The 19,633-nt window shown below is 34.1% G+C and overlaps 1 protein-coding gene across 1 annotated transcript; it reads right to left on the reverse strand.

The window, feature by feature from the left end:
- Positions 1-3,926: 3,926 nt before the first annotated feature.
- Positions 3,927-18,645, reverse strand: LOC139481296 (proline-rich transmembrane protein 1-like). Its single transcript, XM_071264485.1, has 4 exons — positions 18,403-18,645; positions 11,188-11,432; positions 6,978-7,130; positions 3,927-4,551 (listed from the first exon to the last, which is right to left on the reverse strand). Exons 1-4 carry the CDS (start codon positions 18,419-18,421, stop codon positions 4,384-4,386), a joined length of 585 nt encoding a protein of 194 aa, XP_071120586.1. The 5' UTR covers positions 18,422-18,645; the 3' UTR covers positions 3,927-4,383.
- Positions 18,646-19,633: the final 988 nt, after the last annotated feature.

Consider the following 19,633-nt stretch of genomic DNA (forward strand, 5'->3'; position numbering starts at 1 on the left):
CACCAAGGTTTCTTAACGTCTTTAATTATAAAAAAAATCGAAAAATTAATCAGAAATAACCTTTATGTTTTGATTTAAATAATTGATATAAATCAAAACATCGTGTTATTTCTGATTACTTTTTTCGAATTACTTTATTAAGGTGTTGAGAACCTTTGGTGACCCCATAGTTTAAGTGTCTATAAAAAGTACACAGTAAGCAATGGTCGTTACATACAAACGTTCACCTAAATTGTCCCAGTCAATGGATGAATTTAATGTGTCAATCAATGGCCACAGCCACACTGTTTTGAATTTCATACTATTTATCCCAGTTTCAAATAAATGAAACGAATGGTTCAACTTGTTTGATATACTAGTTTACTGAATCAAATTCAACGGCAGACCAGTGAGGTATCATACATAAAACATATAAAGAAAATATGTGTTTGCATATCAAAAAGTAAAATAACAAAAATACAGAACTTTAAGGAAAATCCTACACGGAAAGTCCCTCCGCAAATGGCAAAATCAAAAGCTGAAACACATCATTCAAATGGATGACAACTATCATATTCCTGACTTGGTACAGACATTTTCTTATGTTAAAAAACTATAGATAAAATCTGGTTTAATGGCTAGCTAAACCTCTCACTTGTATGACAGTCGCATTATATTGACAAAGATGTGTAAACAAAACAAATAGACATAACAGATAAAATGTCAAAAATAGGGGTACAGCAGTCAATATTATGTTTTAATTCTAATCACTACATAAACAAGCAATATGTCAGCAACGACAAACAAAAAGGCATATAGACAAAGCACATTAGCAAAAAGGAAAGACAAGAATACTCAAATTTTACCATAGCACAACAACACAATGACGGGATGTACACATATCGAACCACTTTAAATGGGTCCCTACAAAATCAAGCAAATAGGTCAACAACGACAAACAAAAAGGCATATAGACAAAGCACAATAACACAATGACGCAATGTACAAGTATCGACCGACGTCAAATGGATACTTTAATGATATTTTAGGCAAATTAAAAACTCGTGGACTTTAACAAAATTTAAAATTTTATGTTTATGGATATTTAAATTTGTTTTCTTCTCATTTTTTTTTTATGGTAGAGAACCACTTATTAAAATATACAAGCGCGTTGTCTATATTTGAAAAAGGAAAACTTCCGACGCATAGCTGTAACGTTTTTAATAAGTATAGTCTGTAGAAAGTATTGTAGAATCCTTCTTGAAAATTTCTTCGAAATATGAAAATATACGAATTTATAATAGGAGGTGCCCTGTTAGTTTGATCAGACATACTTTTTTGTACTTCCAAATTTCAGGGAACCAGTGCGCACTTATATGCAAGTTGTTGAATTTTTCAGCACAACTCAGGGTAAAATGTAGTTTTGTCATGAGAAGACTGCCACTTTATTTGAACTTTTGATTAATTAGGAAGTAATGCTTGGAATTGCAAATTATACATAAAAAGCATTGGATCCGTGAATTAGTGACTTTATTCCTGATATATAATGGGATTGAAACGCATTTGTATTTGCATCGTGATTAATAAACCTGAAAGCAGTAAAAGACGCACGTGGATTGAATATGTTTTTGTTAAAAAAAAATTATCAATCATTGCTTTATATGATATATGGAAATACAATTTAGATCATTTTCTATCACCGTTCATGTGAATTTTTTAAACATTTCTGTCCCTGATATTTCATAATTCTTATTTTTATAGGTTTCGTAACCGTTAAGTGGACCAACAATACTTGTTAATCCTGCTCCATACAGCTACATGACACCAGTATTGACTTGTATATTTTGTTGTTGGATCACTGGAATTGGGGCTATCATTGCGGCAGCTATGGTAATCCATATACTAGAAGTTTTAAAAATACTGTTTCGTGCCTTTTCAGAAACGTTTTTATTTATCACGTAAAACGGTAAAAATACTTTCATGTGGAAAACAAAATCACAGTACAATTCATTAAAGCCTCAAAACGCACAGCAAAAATGAACAATCACGAAAGTCAAATAATTCTAACTAAAAAGGAAACTTAAAATAGACCCCGCCAAAAATGGTTTAAACAAAATTCTAATTTCATGCATGCTGGAGTTTCTTATTGAAAACATATTTTTAAATTTTGATGTTGAATTTTTCAACAAATTTTATGCATTCTTAACTGAACGAACTGTGTGCTTCTCTTTGCCGACCTCTTCTTATTTTCATGCTAGTCCGAGTTCCTTCAGGAACTTGTCAAAAACAAGAAGATCGATAAAGTCAAATCATTTATTTTCATATTCATATATATTGTTGCTGTTCTTTCCATTAATAATCCACACTTTTCTGATCGGGTTCCTTTATTATGTCCAACAGAACTAAAAATTAAAAGAACAACTGAAACAGCTTCCTCTGTCTTATGTTTAGACTTAAACCTCGAATTTGACATGAGCGGCCGACTCATCTTAGTACCAGAAGCTTTGACAATCGATGCGACTTTTATTTTAAAACTATTAATTTCACCACCTTAGTAGCCATATACAAACTTCAACTGCATATGGGATATATTTCCCTACTCTTTCGGTATTTCAGAGCTTGCAGCTGCTATTCAGACTATGTAAAATGTGACCAGTGTCTGAGCAGAAAGTTGATGAACCAGGGGTATTTCAAAGAATGTCTTGTCCTGTTTCTAAAAGAAACAAACATCGACAGGTACCAAGACCGTCTTGATAAATATTCCATATCAACTTCACAAATAAAACACGATTGTCCAGAAGTATAGATTTCTGTTCTGACGTTGTTTATCGTCTGAATAACGAGTTATTTTATATCCCTATTTGGCTGTGTAAATTTGACTTTTACTGTTTAGTCTATTTTTGGTAATATACATGTGAGGTTGCTCGATACTTCTAAACCCCGTCATTAAGTTATTGTTCTATGTTAAATTTTTGTATTCTTGTCTTCCGTTTTTGCTTATGTGCTTTGTCTTTTTGTCTTTTTGTTTTTCCTTTGTTGACAAATGAGTATTGGGCATTAAGGCCCGGTTTTTATCCATGAAAATAAAATGTTTGACAACCATTTCAACTTGGCACATAATGCTAGGAAATGCATAGGGTCATGAAATATAAATGAAAAAAAAACCATTTTGATCTGATCACGTCACAAATACGTCAAAATATGTGAAAAATACAAAATTTAATCAGTTTTCTGTTGTTATTTCCATTGTGGAAACCAAGAAGCAAGAAAATAATTTAAGAGAAGCTTTGTTATAACTATTGATGTAATCTCACAAAATATAAAGTTGTTTCTTTGTTGCGCACATACTTTTCCTTTTTAACATCCCCTTATAAGTCGGGGAAAATCAAGGAAAATCAAGAAATTAAAATAAATATGCAATTTTAATCATGGTTTGTTGCAATGTGATACTTATTTTTGTTTTCTGAATACATAGGACCTTAGTCTAATTTGAACAAATTTAAGAATATGTACATGTATGATAACTTTTAAATGTGCAGTCATATTTGGGCCAAATAAGGGCCTTATTGCATCTACTCCTTTTTTGTTTTATAGTGATTAAATCAATATATTTGAATGTTATGCAACTGTTATAATAGTGAGAGGTTTTGCTGGCTATCAAATCAGGTTTCATCCACCATGTTCTACATAAAATAAATGCCTGTACCAAGCTAGGTATATGAAAGTTGTTATCCATTTTTTTTATGTGTTTGAGATTTTGATTCTGCCATCTACTAAAGGGCTGTCCTTTTACAATTTTCCCCCGGAGTTCGGTATTTTGCTTTTTTGTTTTCTCAATAAAATAGGAAAATAATCTCTTTTTAAGTTTGACAAAACTTTATCCTTTTTAAAAAAACAAATTAAATTTTCAACTTATATAAGACCTTAACTACATATATACTAGAATACAAAAGTTTATAAAACTTTAATCAGCTATAACAATTGCACCAATTTAAATGTAAATAATGCATTGGACAACAATATTGTACAACAAAGTGTCATGAATTTTTTTCAATAGAAAAAGGTGTAAGAAATAAAATGTTACAAAAAGGTAATTTAAAAGAGGGACCAAAGATACCAGAGGGACAGTCAAACTCCTAAATCGAAAATAAACTGACAATGCCATGGCTAAAAATGAAAAAAACAAACAATAGTACACATGACACAACATAGAAAACAAAAGAATAAGCAACACGATACCCACCAAAACTAGGGGTGATCACATGTGCTCTGAAAGGGTAAGCAGACCCTGCTCCACATGTGGCACCCGTCGTGTTGCTCATGTTATTACAAACCGGTAATATAACATGCATCGATTTTTGTATAGTAACATAGATTTGGATTCAAGTACTGTTGCTTTACTTCTCATGTATAGTGCGTATATCCGGAAGTTGGCAACACCACATCCCTAAACTCTATAATAATGACGACACAAATTAAACCGAGGACAACAGATAGTATTGTCAGGTTTCTGGCTGTCCTGGCTGACCGTTCAGCACTCTGCATGTTTCCACTAGCGGCTGCTCTGTTTGACTGAAGAATAAATAAAACAAATTTCCTTGCACATTTTTTATAACTTTTACAATTAAATATGGAAAATATATCTGGTTAACTTCGTACAATTGTTGCTTTAAGCGGCAAATTACTTAGTTTGTGGAAATGTTTAACTTACTAATTGATAAAAAAAAAACAGCTTTTAATACAGTTCTGATGAAACGTGCTGTCGTAAAACTTTTTATGTGCCGCTTTTTCAAGATCGCGAAAATGACATTAAAAGTATAAAAACATTATTTTGATATTTTTTTTCTTTCTCAAACATCCGTTTTGAGCATTACAATATATCTGTAATTACATGATATTTTTAATTATACATTGTATAATTGAAGTCTAGACTTGCATGACTAACTCCTCTTTACTTTTGTTTGAAATAGGGCTACAGCGTGTCAATGTCATTGGCTCTTGATCGTTATTTCATACGCTAAGACTTACATAAAACCCCATAAGCATAAAATGTCATAGAGATCATGAGAGTTATACTCAAGTTATTGTCCGGAATGGACAAAATCCTAGTTTTTGTTCCCTTTTTGGCCTCTTTATTCCTAAATACTGTGGTCGATAACCACCAAAATCAATTCCAACCTTCCTTTTGATGTATGAACCTTTGTCTATCAATTTCCATACACTTATACAGTTAATGTCATGATACAAGAAAATAGTTTGCACTCGGATAACTTAGACCTCTAAAGAGTCTATATCGCTCACCTTGCTCTATGTGCATAATCAACAATGGACTTTCTCCAACAATGAAGACAAGAATGGTATTAATGAGAAAATTTCGTATTGCTGATTATTTTGTCTGTTTAGAACTCTATATATTTAGGTAAATCAATCGTCATATACATTTGTAAGGGCAATCACTCCTATGAAGAGTGACAGTCCAATTATTATATCGGCAAAATTTGACCTGTGTGTGGATCTTGCTATGGTAATCGTTTTTGTTATTAAAAGTCTATCATATGTTTTTATTATATTTATATAAGGCAAAACGCAAACAAAATGGTGAAAAAGGGGTAATAACTCCAATAAATAGTCGTCGGAAATATCCTCTATTTGCCTTAAATGTATTATCTTGTCTTGCTGATCAGTTTTGCTCATTAAAGTTTCTATCTATCTATTATAAATTTTAAGATATAAGGCAAAAACACAAAATTGGTACAGATCTTCATCAAAGGGCAATAACTCTAACTAGGAGTCGAATACAATTAAGACCACCATACTTATTCGGGGATCTTGTCTTACTGATAATTTGTTCAACTAAAAGTTTCACTCTATCTATTTCAGTTTTCAAGATGAACGACAAAAATGAAAAATGGTCAATCGCTTGACAATTTTGACGTCATCAACAATCTAAAAATGTTGCCTTGTTAGATTTTCTCTATTTATAACGGTTTTCAAAATAATAGACAAAACTGTCATTTTACACTTATGTATTATTTTCAGCCATGTCAGCCATCTTGGTTGACAGGCGGGGTCATCGAACACATTTTTTTAAAAGTAGATACTCCATTGATGATTGTGGTCAAGTTTAATTAAATTTGGTCGAATAGTTACAGAGGATAACATTTATGTAAAAGTTAAAGGACGGCGTGACGGACAACTGACAACAAAAAATTGAAAACAACACGTTTAATAATTTCTTGCGTCCGATTTACCTTCATCAGGAACGTTCAAAGCCAAACTTTTGAAATCCGAAGATGTATAAGTACCGAAAATCGTTGAAAAGCTATGTGTCAAAATTCCTAAAATAAATAGCCAAATTAATCTACGGCCAACTTTCCCTGAGGGAGTTGAAACCTTAGTTTCATAATAATTTCAAAATTTATAAACGGACAATTTTAGTAAAGTTTGTTAAATCATGTCAGTACCGAAGCACTAACTATGTGTACTGAGCTGATGATACCCTCGGGGCCTGATAGTCCACCATCCAAGTGACGAGAAAGGCTCACTAGGCTTTCGGGCCAGGTGAGCTTATAATGACACTAAACTTATTAGACCAGCGGTAGAAACATACACACAAATATTATCCTTTCTTAAATGACAAACCAAAAGCTCAAACACATCAAAAGAATGGAAAAAAACTGTCATATTCCTGACTAAGAAAAAACATTTCGTTATGTAGAAAATGGTGGATTAAACCTCTCACTTGTATGGCAGTCACATCATTACATATCTAAAACAGAATAATACCCCCATGTAGCTTCATTGATATGAAACATCCTTTGGTTTTTTTCTATTCTATTTAAAACTTTTGAATGACTGATGTTTGTTTTATGCCGCCTTCACGCAAAATACTATATCGGTTTAAAAATTTTGGTGAACCGTTTTATTATAAAGTGCATGTTCTAACCGTGCATTAAACACTTAAAATACGTATGATCATATTTGCAGGCATTACTTACAATACAAGCAGCTACTATAGCGCATATTCCTGTTGGCCAGAAGCAATAAAAACATGCTAAGAGAGCAGAAATAAACCAGTCAAATGGTTTTGATTGGGCTGTTGCCATGGCCATATATCGCATTATCATGGTTGACGGCACAGGCTGTGCAACCTACAAAAAGAAATTATCTGTTGAAGGTAAATTAACTTAAACATAAAATTCTGTAGTGTTGCATATTTGAACATTATTATATCTGGGTGGCAAAATACGGCTAGAGCAATCTATTTCTAGGGTAGACAGACCTTCTTAGCGTTTTGAATGATACAACATTTTATTAACAGTAATTTACAGAAGATGAACATATCAATCATATGTCATGTCGTTATAAAAGTAGTGACAACTAGGCTGGTGATACCTCGGGGGACTAAACGTCAAATGGCAGTAGCATCTATCAAACAGGGGAATAGAACATGGAATAAACTGGAAGACGCATCTATTCTATTAAATGATATCAAATCTTTTAATAGGCAAAAGAAGAATACGTGATGTGTTGGCCAACAATTGTAAAGTCATCGTTTAGGGCTATTCAAGGAAAAGTAATAAAAGAGGGTTGAGGATTGATTGCTGTAGGTTTTTTACCTATCACCTGTACAGCTTGATAATTAATTTAAAATCACAGGATATTAAATATATATATATATATTATGTTTTTAGTAATCTATATATATTTCTATACACAAGAACATTTATTATAGTGATCTTTATATATATATATATATATATATATAAGTACGTCTGAGTCAGTGACAACTCTACAACAGATGTATCCATCGGATCGCCATCAATGATGGTGATACATGGCTGTGTACATAATGTATATACAACTCGTCTAAACATCAACCCAACAATGTTAGATCTGTAAATTTGCTTTCGCAAATTTTTGGTTCTTCCCTCGCCGGGATTCGAACCCAAAAAGAACCAAAAATTTGCGAAAGCAAATTTACAGATCTAACATTGTTGGGTTGATGTTTAGACGAGTTGTATATACATTATGTACACAGCCATGTATCACCATCATTGATGGCGATCCGATGGATACATCTGTTGTAGAGTTGTCAATGACTCAGACGTACTTATAAATATAATTATTTTCTGTGACTGTATATTACATTAATTTGTAGGATCCTTTACTATAGAAATTTAGCTGATCTGTAACAATAACATCTTCATGCCTTATATATCATGTACTGTAGTACGCCGCTAGATTAAAACTGACGAGGAAAGGTAACACACGGCCAGCGAAAGCTCTTTTTTTGAGAGCCCAGGTGGTCGTGTGGTCTAGCGGGACGGCTGCAGTGCAGGCGATTTGGTGTCACGATATCACAGTAGCATGGGTTCGAATCCCGGCGAGGGAAGAACCAAAAATTTGCGAAAGCAAATTTACAGATCTAACATTGTTGGGTTGATGTTTAGACGAGTTGTATATACATTATGTACACAGCCATGTATCACCATCATTGATGGCGATCCGATGGATACATCTGTTGTAGAGTTGTCACTGACTCAGACGTACTTATAAATATAATTATTTTCTGTGACTGTATATTACATTAATTTGTAGGATCCTTTACTATAGAAATTTAGCTGATCTGTAACAATAACATCTTCATGCCTTATATATCATGTACTGTAGTACGCCGCTAGATTAAAACTGACGAGGAAAGGTAACACACGGCCAGCGAAAGCTCTTTTTTTGAGAGCCCAGGTGGTCGTGTGGTCTAGCGGGACGGCTGCAGTGCAGGCGATTTGGTGTCACGATATCACAGTAGCATTGGTTCGAATCCCGGCGAGGGAAGAACCAAAAATTTGCGAAAGCAAATTTACAGATCAAACATTGTTGGGTTGATGTTTAGACGAGTTATATATATATATATATATATATATATATACAGCCATGTATCACCATCATTGATGGCGATCCGATGGATACATCTGTTGTAGGGTTGTCACTGACTCAGACGTACTTATAAATATAATTATTTTCTGTGACTGTATCTTACATTAATTTGTAGGATCCTTTACTATAGATAATTTAGCTGATCTGTAACAATAACATCTTCATGCCTTATATATCATGTCCTGCAGTACGCCGCTAGATTAAAACTGACGTGGAAAGGTAACACACGGCCAGCGAAAGCTCTTTTTTTGAGAGCCCAGGTGGTCGTGTGGTCTAGCGGGACGGCTGCAGTGCAGGCGATTTGGTGTCACGATATCACAGTAGCATGGGTTCGAATCCCGGCGAGGGAAGAACCAAAAATTTGCGAAAGCAAATTTACAGATCTAACATTGTTGGGTTGATGTTTAGACGAGTTGTATATACATTATGTACACAGCCATGTATCACCATCATTGATGGCGATCCGATGGATACATCTGTTGTAGAGTTGTCACTGACTCAGACGTACTTATAAATATAATTATTTTCTGTGACTGTATATTACATTAATTTGTAGGATCCTTTACTATAGAAATTTAGCTGATCTGTAACAATAACATCTTCATGCCTTATATATCATGTACTGTAGTACGCCGCTAGATTAAAACTGACGAGGAAAGGTAACACACGGCCAGCGAAAGCTCTTTTTTTGAGAGCCCAGGTGGTCGTGTGGTCTAGCGGGACGGCTGCAGTGCAGGCGATTTGGTGTCACGATATCACAGTAGCATGGGTTCGAATCCCGGCGAGGGAAGAACCAAAAATTTGCGAAAGCAAATTTACAGATCTAACATTGTTGGGTTGATGTTTAGACGAGTTATATATATATATATATATATATACACAGCCATGTATCACCATCATTGATGGCGATCCGATGGATACATCTGTTGTAGGGTTGTCACTGACTCAGACGTACTTATAAATATAATTATTTTCTGTGACTGTATCTTACATTAATTTGTAGGATCCTTTATTATAGATAATTTAGCTGATCTGTAACAATAACATCTTCATGCCTTATATATCATGTACTGCAGTACGCCGCTAGATTAAAACTGACGTGGAAAGGTAACACACGGCCAGCGAAAGCTCTTTTATTGAGACCCCAGGTGGTCGTGTGGTCTAGCGGGACGGCTGCAGTGCAGGCGATTTGGTGTCACGATATCACAGTAGCATGGGTTCGAATCCCGGCGAGGGAAGAACCAAAAATTTGCGAAAGCAAATTTACAGATCTAACATTGTTGGGTTGATATTTAGACGAGTTGTATATACATTATGTACACAGCCATGTATCACCATCATTGATGGCGATCCGATGGATACATCTGTTGTAGGGTTGTCACTGACTCAGACGTACTTATAAATATAATTATTTTCTGTGACTGTATCTTACATTAATTTGTAGGATCCTTTACTATAGATAATTTAGCTGATCTGTAACAATAACATCTTCATGCCTTATATATCATGTACTGCAGTACGCCGCTAGATTAAAACTGACGTGGAAAGGTAACACACGGCCAGCTAAAGCTCTTTTTTTTGAGAGCCCAGGTGGTCGTGTGGTCTAGCGGGACGGCTGCAGTGCAGGCGATTTGGTGTCACGATATCACAGTAGCATGGGTTGATGTTTAGACGAGTTATATATATATATATATATAAGTACGTCTGAGTCAGTGACAACTCTACAACAGATGTATCCATCGGATCGCCATCACTGATGGTGATGCATGGCTGTGTACATAATGTATATATATATATATATATACAACTCATATATATGAACGTCCTGAGCCAAAGCTCCCATGTATTACTACAAACAAGAACGGTCCAATCCCTACTCAATCATAACCCGTAGAATGTGTTCGCGGATGGTCTTTTAAAACTAAATCCTTGAATGACAATTCAGGGACCCCGCTAGCCGAGTGGTCTTACTTGGATTACTGTATTACTAGTCTGTCAATACTGCGGTTGTAAGTTCTAATCCCGTATGTGGCAAGTTTACTTAACTCAAATCTTAATTGACTAGCATTGTCAGTTTTCCTACCGAAGGTCGATGGTTCTGACCGCAACAAAAAAAACCACAAGAGTACTGAAAGTGGCGTTAAAAACATATCAATGAACCAATCAATTGAACGGCAATAGGTTCTATATTTGGAATATAACATAAACTACATCTTTTTAAATTAGTTTGAATTAGTCTTGTTTACTTTTCCTATTTTTTTTAAAACTTACAACAACAAATGGTCCTTGACCTCCATACATCGGTTGTTGTCCATAATGTTGTGTTTGAGGATAATCCTGCTGTTCATAGCCTTGTGCAACGGGTTGGTACCCAGTTCCATGACTGTATCCTTGTGGAGGCTGAATCTGTGCATACTCATGCGTTTGACTATACCCCTGAGGATACTGTTCATATTGTTGACCTTGTGGTATTGTAGAAGCATATGGTGGTGGAGTACTCTCTGCTGGAAATTTGTCTGAATACACATGAAAGTAACACTATGTATACTAGTAGTTCTGATCCCTTGGCCGGGTTTGGATCTCATTTTTTTTACCTGATTTTGGTTTTATCAGCCCCTCGATGTCTGTATCAGGTTCTAAATTTTCTAAAAGTTTGATCAAGATCATAATGTATACATGTATATGCAGAAACTCGGTAACAGCTCACATTTGTCCGTTATAAAACTCCGGATTTATTATCCGAGAATCAAATGGAGATCATTTCTGAGAAAACCGTCAACTGTTGTCGCGGCGCAGACAAATATACCCCGCGGAAGACGACCTGAAAGGAAATCGTGAACTTTGTGACATTTTAGGAAATTAAACATATCATGAACGGTATACATGACATCATAAGTTTAAAAATTATTTGAAAAATATATGAAGTCAAAGTAATGTGTCGTTGAAAACGAAATTCGGTTTTCGGAACCGCCATTTCTTAACTTCGACTGACAACTGTCATTAACAAATTTTCAGCTCAAAACGAAATGACAAATCCCGGTTTACCTTTTTACCTTTGAAAAATATATATGAACTAGGTTGGTCACATGACGTTACCATTCGTTTTTACACGAGCACAATTTCAGAACACATCACATCTGCAAGGATGACCTATTACTTTTTTTAAACTTTTGCTTTTGACAAACACAGCTGAGAATTATGACATACTTTTCACACAGGAATAGACAGTCACCATGGCATTGAAATTAATAAAATGTGTTATTTTTTATTCATTTTTCCTGTTCATGTCTCACTGATGTCTTGCAGTACCTAAATTACCAAAATATGAACAAAAGTAATCTACTTTCTTAAAAATCACACAGTTAATCTGGATTCAGCACATAATGCATAGAAAATTATGCTGATAAGCCTCTCAAGTATATCCGTAAATCAGTGCATTTTCAGGGGGGATATATCATAGTTAAAAGACCTCGGAAATACAGTCTGAACCTAGTCAATGATTTATTTTGTACCTCATTGGTGTAATTGTAAAAAAAATGAACATGATATCATTGCATAATGTGATATTGTTTGTGCTCATTCCCTGTTCAACTTCAATCAATATTTCATTACTTGTTTCGTAGATATTATAAGCTCCAATCTACATTCATTTTACCGAAATAAGTTTCTATTTTAATGATTTAGTCCATTCTATGTGTACAATTGTTTAGATGTATGTAGTACCTGCATATAATGAATATTTGTATATCAGATCAACATGGTAATATTTTTCAACTCTTCATTTAAATTCAGAACTAGTTTTAAAGACTTGTCACTGGCCATTATTCAATTTATTCAACATTCACCAAATTAATCAATAATTTAATGATAATATAAACAGCCTGAAATTCAGGTAGACTGAGGAACAAATTTTAACTTTTCAAGATATTGTTAATAAAATTATTAACAGTGGTACAATGTATTAAAATAACTGTGATGTCAAAGAACTCCCTATCGTAGGCGGACATATTAATAAAGGGTATAACAATAATAAATTCTCCATTATTTCAGAAAGCTTTGGTATCTACTTTGTTAAAAGTTTAAGTTTAAAATACATCTGTACCGAATACTTAATTTTTATGTATCATTATTGAAATCTATTCTTCTCATTTATTCACTCCGTCTATAACTACTATCTCTTGATTTCGATTGTTTTTCTCTCATGTGGTTTTCGTTGTTTTAATCATACAAATGTAAAAGTTTAAGTATTTCCTACAACTATTGTGAACATGTTAATGTACCTTTTATAAATTATCAAATAGTAATGCTTAAATCAAACAAATTAAAAAGTTTAAGTATTTCCTACAATTGTTGTGAAATTGTCATAGAGGACATTTTATAAAAAAACACGTAAACAAGTATTTCCGCACAAGCTAAAATTTTCTGTTATCAATTTCATATTATTTGACTCTTTGCAATATACAGCTTAATGTATTGCATAGACACCTGGCTATTGTCGAAGACGATATGTTGCATTCTAGATGTCTTCTAGTAATGTGTGTAATTTGGTTGCTGTCTCGTCGGTATATACCAAACTTTTTTTTTAATGTAATCGTTTATTAGTTTATCATTCAAGTAATCAGTCTCTAAGTCTAACAAGTCTGTTATATTGTAGTATACTATAGAGTTCCGACGTGAATATCGTTGGTAGTTCAGTACACTTAAGGCAATTTTAAGATAAATATGCTTGTCAAAAATTAAACAATCTTCATAATGAAGAAATGTCACGCTTTTGAGTGTTGTATCAGAAACATTTATATGTCTTGTGTTTGTATAAACAGAGGGTAAAAAATGGGGATATAAGATATATGGGGCAAAAAAGCAAGGATGCAGGATCCGGGTGCGGGAATTTCTCGCTACATTGAAGACCTGTTGGTGACCCTCTGCTGTTGTTTTTTATTTGGTCGGGTTGTTGTCTCTTTGACACATTCCCCATTTCCATTCTCAATTTTAGGATATATGGGTTACAAAGGTTGTATTGTGTATTTACATGAATAACTCCACTCAGAAGCTATAGCAAAGTTTTTTTTTCATTTCGGTATTTGTCTTAGTCTACATAGCATACATTTTAACCACTTGTATTTATATTATCCTACAAACAAAAACAAAAGTAAAATAAAATACCACAGGATCATGTTTGTAGTGAGAATTTTGACGAATTACGTCTGCTAATTTTTATTAAGTAATTTATACTTTTTGCTAAAAAGGCGATATCTTGGATAAGAGTACTATGATCCGTCATGTATATAGGAAATGATGCATCATTAAACTATCCTCTATTACAAATGGCTGCATCCTTATTCACCTGCATCACTTGAAAAATAGTCCAAACATTACTGATTTTACTAGTGGGACACATAGTCCAAGCGCTATTCGTCCGGCTAACTGTATAAATATAAACTGCCTTTATGAAAGATCATGGTTAAGAGCGTTCAGAAATATGACTGGATGGCAAGAGAGCCAAGACAGAAAATATAATTTCACAACAGAGATAGGTATACAAGCCAGTGCTTGTTTATGAGGAACATTGCCTGGCTTTTCATAAATTCTAAATAAAAAGAATAGGGTAAAGCAATTGTATAAGCCAGTGTTAAAATTAACACAAGTTGCGTAATGTCAGTTAAAACTGATAAGTTCGTTACTCTCAGGTTTCATATCTTCATTTTATAATGGTAAAACCCGATTATGTAACGAATTCGAACTCTCCACTAATTCCCGGATGTCAACTTTAGCACCGTTCGCTTCGGATTGATAAAAAACTTTATTGAACCAAATAGATCGACATTGGTTTCCTGCCAAAGGGTCTGACACCATAGCTTTGTTCGACGGTCACACAACTTTCAACAGCTCTGGTTTCGATGCATCCTAGATTGGGGATTTTTGAGATGACGGATTTACCCCCTCATAGACACGAAATAGCTATAGCCTGATACCACTAAAGGCACTAAAAGACTAAAAGACAATCAACAGTTCACAAAACACAGCATTGAAAACTTAAGACTGAAAAACACGAACCCCACCAAAAACCGGGGGATCTCAATTGTTCGTGAAGGGTAAGCAGACCCTGTTCCACTAGTAGTACCTGTCATGTTTTTCAAGTAAGATAAAACCTGGTGATAAATTTGTTAGCTCACATTCGAGGAAAAGGGGACGGGATTATATGGTTACGATAATTGGAACATATATGTCGTCGTCTGTAAAAAATATATTCCAAAATGGTCAACCTACTAGTCGAAGTGACGATTTCAACTTCATCACTTGGAATTTTTGGTTGAATAGCTGCTTATAAGAAGCAATCATCTATCAAAGAAATAATGGTTAAAACTGTATTTTGTGAAGTATCGTATAGATGGGAAAAAAATACTCCATAAGCAGGCGCTGCTGGGATGTTGCTGAAAAGAGTTTGAAATATCACAATTGGAAAACTGAAATCATCTCTTTTGACTTAAAGTTTTGTTCACATTTGACCCTCATTAACAATTTCTGGATGTTATTCAAGATATAAGGAAGACAAAACTGTATCTTTTGTATCCTCTATTTCAAGTTCGATGTGATCAATGCGTTCAACATAGTCACCAAATTTTTAATAATTTAATGAGAGAACATCGGGTATATACCGGAAAATGAAGTTTCATTCATCTTACGTAGCTCCTGTATGATAAAGCCAGTCTCGTGTGCATAAAAGAACATGTCGGCAAGAAGAGGAGCACAGTTGGTTCTTGTTGAAATTAATGTAGATTGCTTTTTAAGTAAACACATCCTCCAAATATAACACATATATGTTGTCAATCAATCTTAATAATGTCCGTTTCAGACAATTGCTATTTGAATAAAAGTGATTTTTTTGCAAAGTATGATTTATTCCTCCCTAAAACCAGACATTAATATATACGTAGGTCATCTTTTTTTATGAAACAACGCTGGACTAATTTGCTCAATTTGTCTCTTTTGTATGGAATGGGGAATACATGTGTAAAGGATAGGAACGTCAAATGTTTCAATACTATTGTAAGAGGCGAGAGACTAAGATGTACTTTAACAGACCTTTGGAATTTTAAAGTATCCACATATGATTTTCGCCATACCTAAAATATGAGGTTTTGCATTGCCTTTGAACCACGGTTTAATTGCTGATAAAAAGTAATGTTGAGTAATTTTTAAATTGATTTCGTGAAACAATTGGAAGATTAGCAATATAACGTTGTTTTGTAAGGACACTTTTGTGGTTTAGGTTTCCAATGAAGAAATATAGGACACTCATGTGATTTTGGTTTCCAGTGATGAAATATAGGACACTTTTGTGGTTAAGGTTTCCAGTGAAGAAATATAGGACACTTGTGTGGTGTTGGTGTCCAGTGAAGAAATATAGGATACGTTTATGGTTTAGGTTTCCAGTGAAGAAATATAGGACACTTTTGTGGTTCAGGTTTCTAGTGAAGAAATGTAGGTCACTTTTGTGGTTTAGGTTTCCAGTGAAGAAACATAGGAAACGTTTGTGGTTTAGGTTTCTAGTGAAGAAATATAGCACACCTTTGTGGTTTTGATTTTCTAGTGAAGAAATATAGCACACTTTTGTGGTTTATGTTTCCAGTAGAGAAATATCCATTTCTTCATCTTTGGTTGATTTTTAAAAGGAACATAGAACTGACCTGTGATTATTCAGAATTTCCTTCTTGGTGAGTGTCGATAGGGGTATATATTGAGTTTCTAAGAAGTGATAATACCTCATTCCTTTATCAAGCAGTTGACCTAATATGTTTGCAAACAAAACGGTGTTATTTGGGGCTTTCTATACAGAGACAATAATATATTTGTCATGGAAGCAGGACATATGCTTAGCAAAATTTGGGGTCTTTAAAGATCGATGTAGCATGTGTATTCATAGACCCATTACGTTTTGATATTCTAATTTGTATCAACGATTCTTCAGCCTTAACCCATTCGGATAACTTTCTGGGCTATTGCATAACACATTTTGCAGTGAAATGTTATTTTTTTTTTGCCAATGTTTAGGTCAGAGTAGTAATAACGTGGACAGTCGGATAATATATGAACGGGGAACTAGTACAGGTGCAATATTGAGGTTTGGATTTGAAGTCGTCAATATTGAGATTCTGCAACACGTTTTTGTAATTCGTATTGTATAGGTATATAAGTGCATTATTTGAACTCGAAAATCGTTGTGAAGAATGATTATTGTACGAATGCAGACATTATTGACAAGCTAACTAGCTGGTTCCTTAAATTTAAGGAAGTAGTTGAATCGTTCTTTAAAAAAAGCGCAGCAAAAAACGCACAAATTTCTCCGCTATAATTGTGAAATTACGACTCATACCACACTTTTAAATTTTGAAGTTTTAGCGCAACTTTTAAGCACTGCATTTCGGCTATTTCATGGCGGCCAGTTTTTATTAATGAAGGGAGCCGGAGTGCCCGAAGAAAACCACCGACCTTTGATAGTCAATTAAGATTGGAGTCTATTGCATCCGCACGAGCGGGGTTAGAACTCACAACCTCAGTGTTGACTGGCTAGTGATTACAGTAGTAACTTATTGGACCACTCGACCACCGAGGCCCCCATACAATGAATAGTAATGCATTGGTTGAATGCTATGACAAACAAACTACTGTGTACGTATACAAAATTTACAGAAACTATTTACCTTTATTTTTAGCAAATAACTTCGAATGAATAACCACGGGTACTTCTGTTTACATATATATTTTAACCATGATGATATTCTTCAAATTTATCATGTTGATAACTTCGATTGAACGCTATATAAATCATTATAAAAATAAATCCGAATATTTCGATGAACTACTGTACATTCTTGTTTAGAAACCAGATGACACACACCTCAGGGTGCGGGATTTTCTTGCTGCATTGAAGACCCATTGTTGGCCTTTGGTTACATGGTTTTCTGCTCTTTGGTCGGGTTGATTTATCTTTGATACACATTTCTTGTTTTTATTTACTATTCTATTACATGCATAATTGTTAATTTACATATTGTGATATTGATGGAGAGTTGTCATATTGGCATTCATACCACATCTTTTTATTCATATATTTATAGATTGTCGTTGATAATCTCAACGAGATTGATTTTTTCACTTGAGCCGAAACGGCGAAAGTGTGAAAAGCAATTGAGTTGAGATGAGCAATGATAATCTGTTTATTGCTATCTAACCTATGACGGCGTTATCAATTTCATGTCAATTTCGTTAGGAACGTCATGTGCCCTCTTAGTTTTTAGTGATAATATTTCATATCACTCGACTCCGCTGAGAAAGAAAATTATCAGTCAGCAGGATCAAAGGAAATTTTCGAAAAATAGCGATAAAACATATTATAAGTTTGACTTGAAATTGATGAAAACGTGTGTTATCTTTTCTCTTAGAACAATCACCAAATTAGTGTATCCATATTTTCCAATGACTTACCTTGATTTTTCTCGCTCATATTACGTATACGTTCTCTGCCGTTCTCTGTTGTACTGTGTTGTTAACAATCCAGGTGAAAACCCCCAAGTAGCGTGTGGTTACAATGTTAGTATTAAATAACTATGTGCTATTTCATAAGAATATGTCGTATATGCAACACCTGATGGTATTGACAGTTGCACTAAAAACTGTGTTTACATTCATTATTTATTTTCAATTGATTTAGAATAAAGAGACCGACCGACCAATTAAAAACAACGGGATTAAAATGAACTGCAATTAACTAAGTACTTCCCTATATTTATACCGAAACTAATTATTTTTTATATTCCTGATCATATGAGTATTTGGATCATACGCGTTTTGTAATGGCCATATGCAGTCATACTCATATAGTTCGACCAACTGAAAGGGTTAATTTCGGAAGTTATGACAAGCATGTAGCTCATAGCGGTCAACTTCAACGACGAACTTAATTCAAACAATGCAAATATCACAGATTATCGCTATTTTACGGAATTTTCTTTGATCTTACTATGATAATTTTCGTTCTCGGTGGAGTCAACTGATATGAAAATTATCGCTTGAAACTAAGGGAGCACGGGCCGTTGATAATGAAATTAACATGATGTTAAGAACGTCGTCATAGTCAACATAGCGATAAACAGATTATCATTGGTCAAATCAATTCGATTGCTTTTCTCACTTTTAGCGTACCGGCTCAAGCGAGAAAATCAATCTCGTTGCGATGATCTACGGTAATCTATAATCATATTTTCACCAATGTCTAACGAAAAAAGATATTATCAAATTATTTACGATGATGTTAAAGGTATTTTTTTTAAAATGTAACTGCTCTATCTCTCTCTCTCTCTCTCTCTCTCTTTCTATTTCTCTCTCTCTTATTATTAAAATATAGAGTAGATGCGTATTTCTATTTGCTTTTGCTTAATATTTTTTTCTCTTAATATTGGAGGTTTATGACAGTAACATGAGGAAATTATACTTTATTTGGCCTTTTTATTCGGGCGTCACTGATAAGTCTTATCGAGACGAAACGTGCGACTGGTGCGAATACAAAATTTCAATCCTGATATCTATGATGAGTTTATTTATCAAAGTTTCAAACAAATGAAAGGAATGGTCAAATTGTTTGATATATACTGAATCAAATTCAACGGCAGACCAGTGAGGTATCAAACATAAAACATATAAAGAAGATCTGTGATTG

Source organism: Mytilus edulis, chromosome 7, assembly GCF_963676685.1.
Source record: "Mytilus edulis chromosome 7, xbMytEdul2.2, whole genome shotgun sequence".
Taxonomy (NCBI): Eukaryota; Metazoa; Mollusca; class Bivalvia; order Mytilida; family Mytilidae; genus Mytilus; species Mytilus edulis.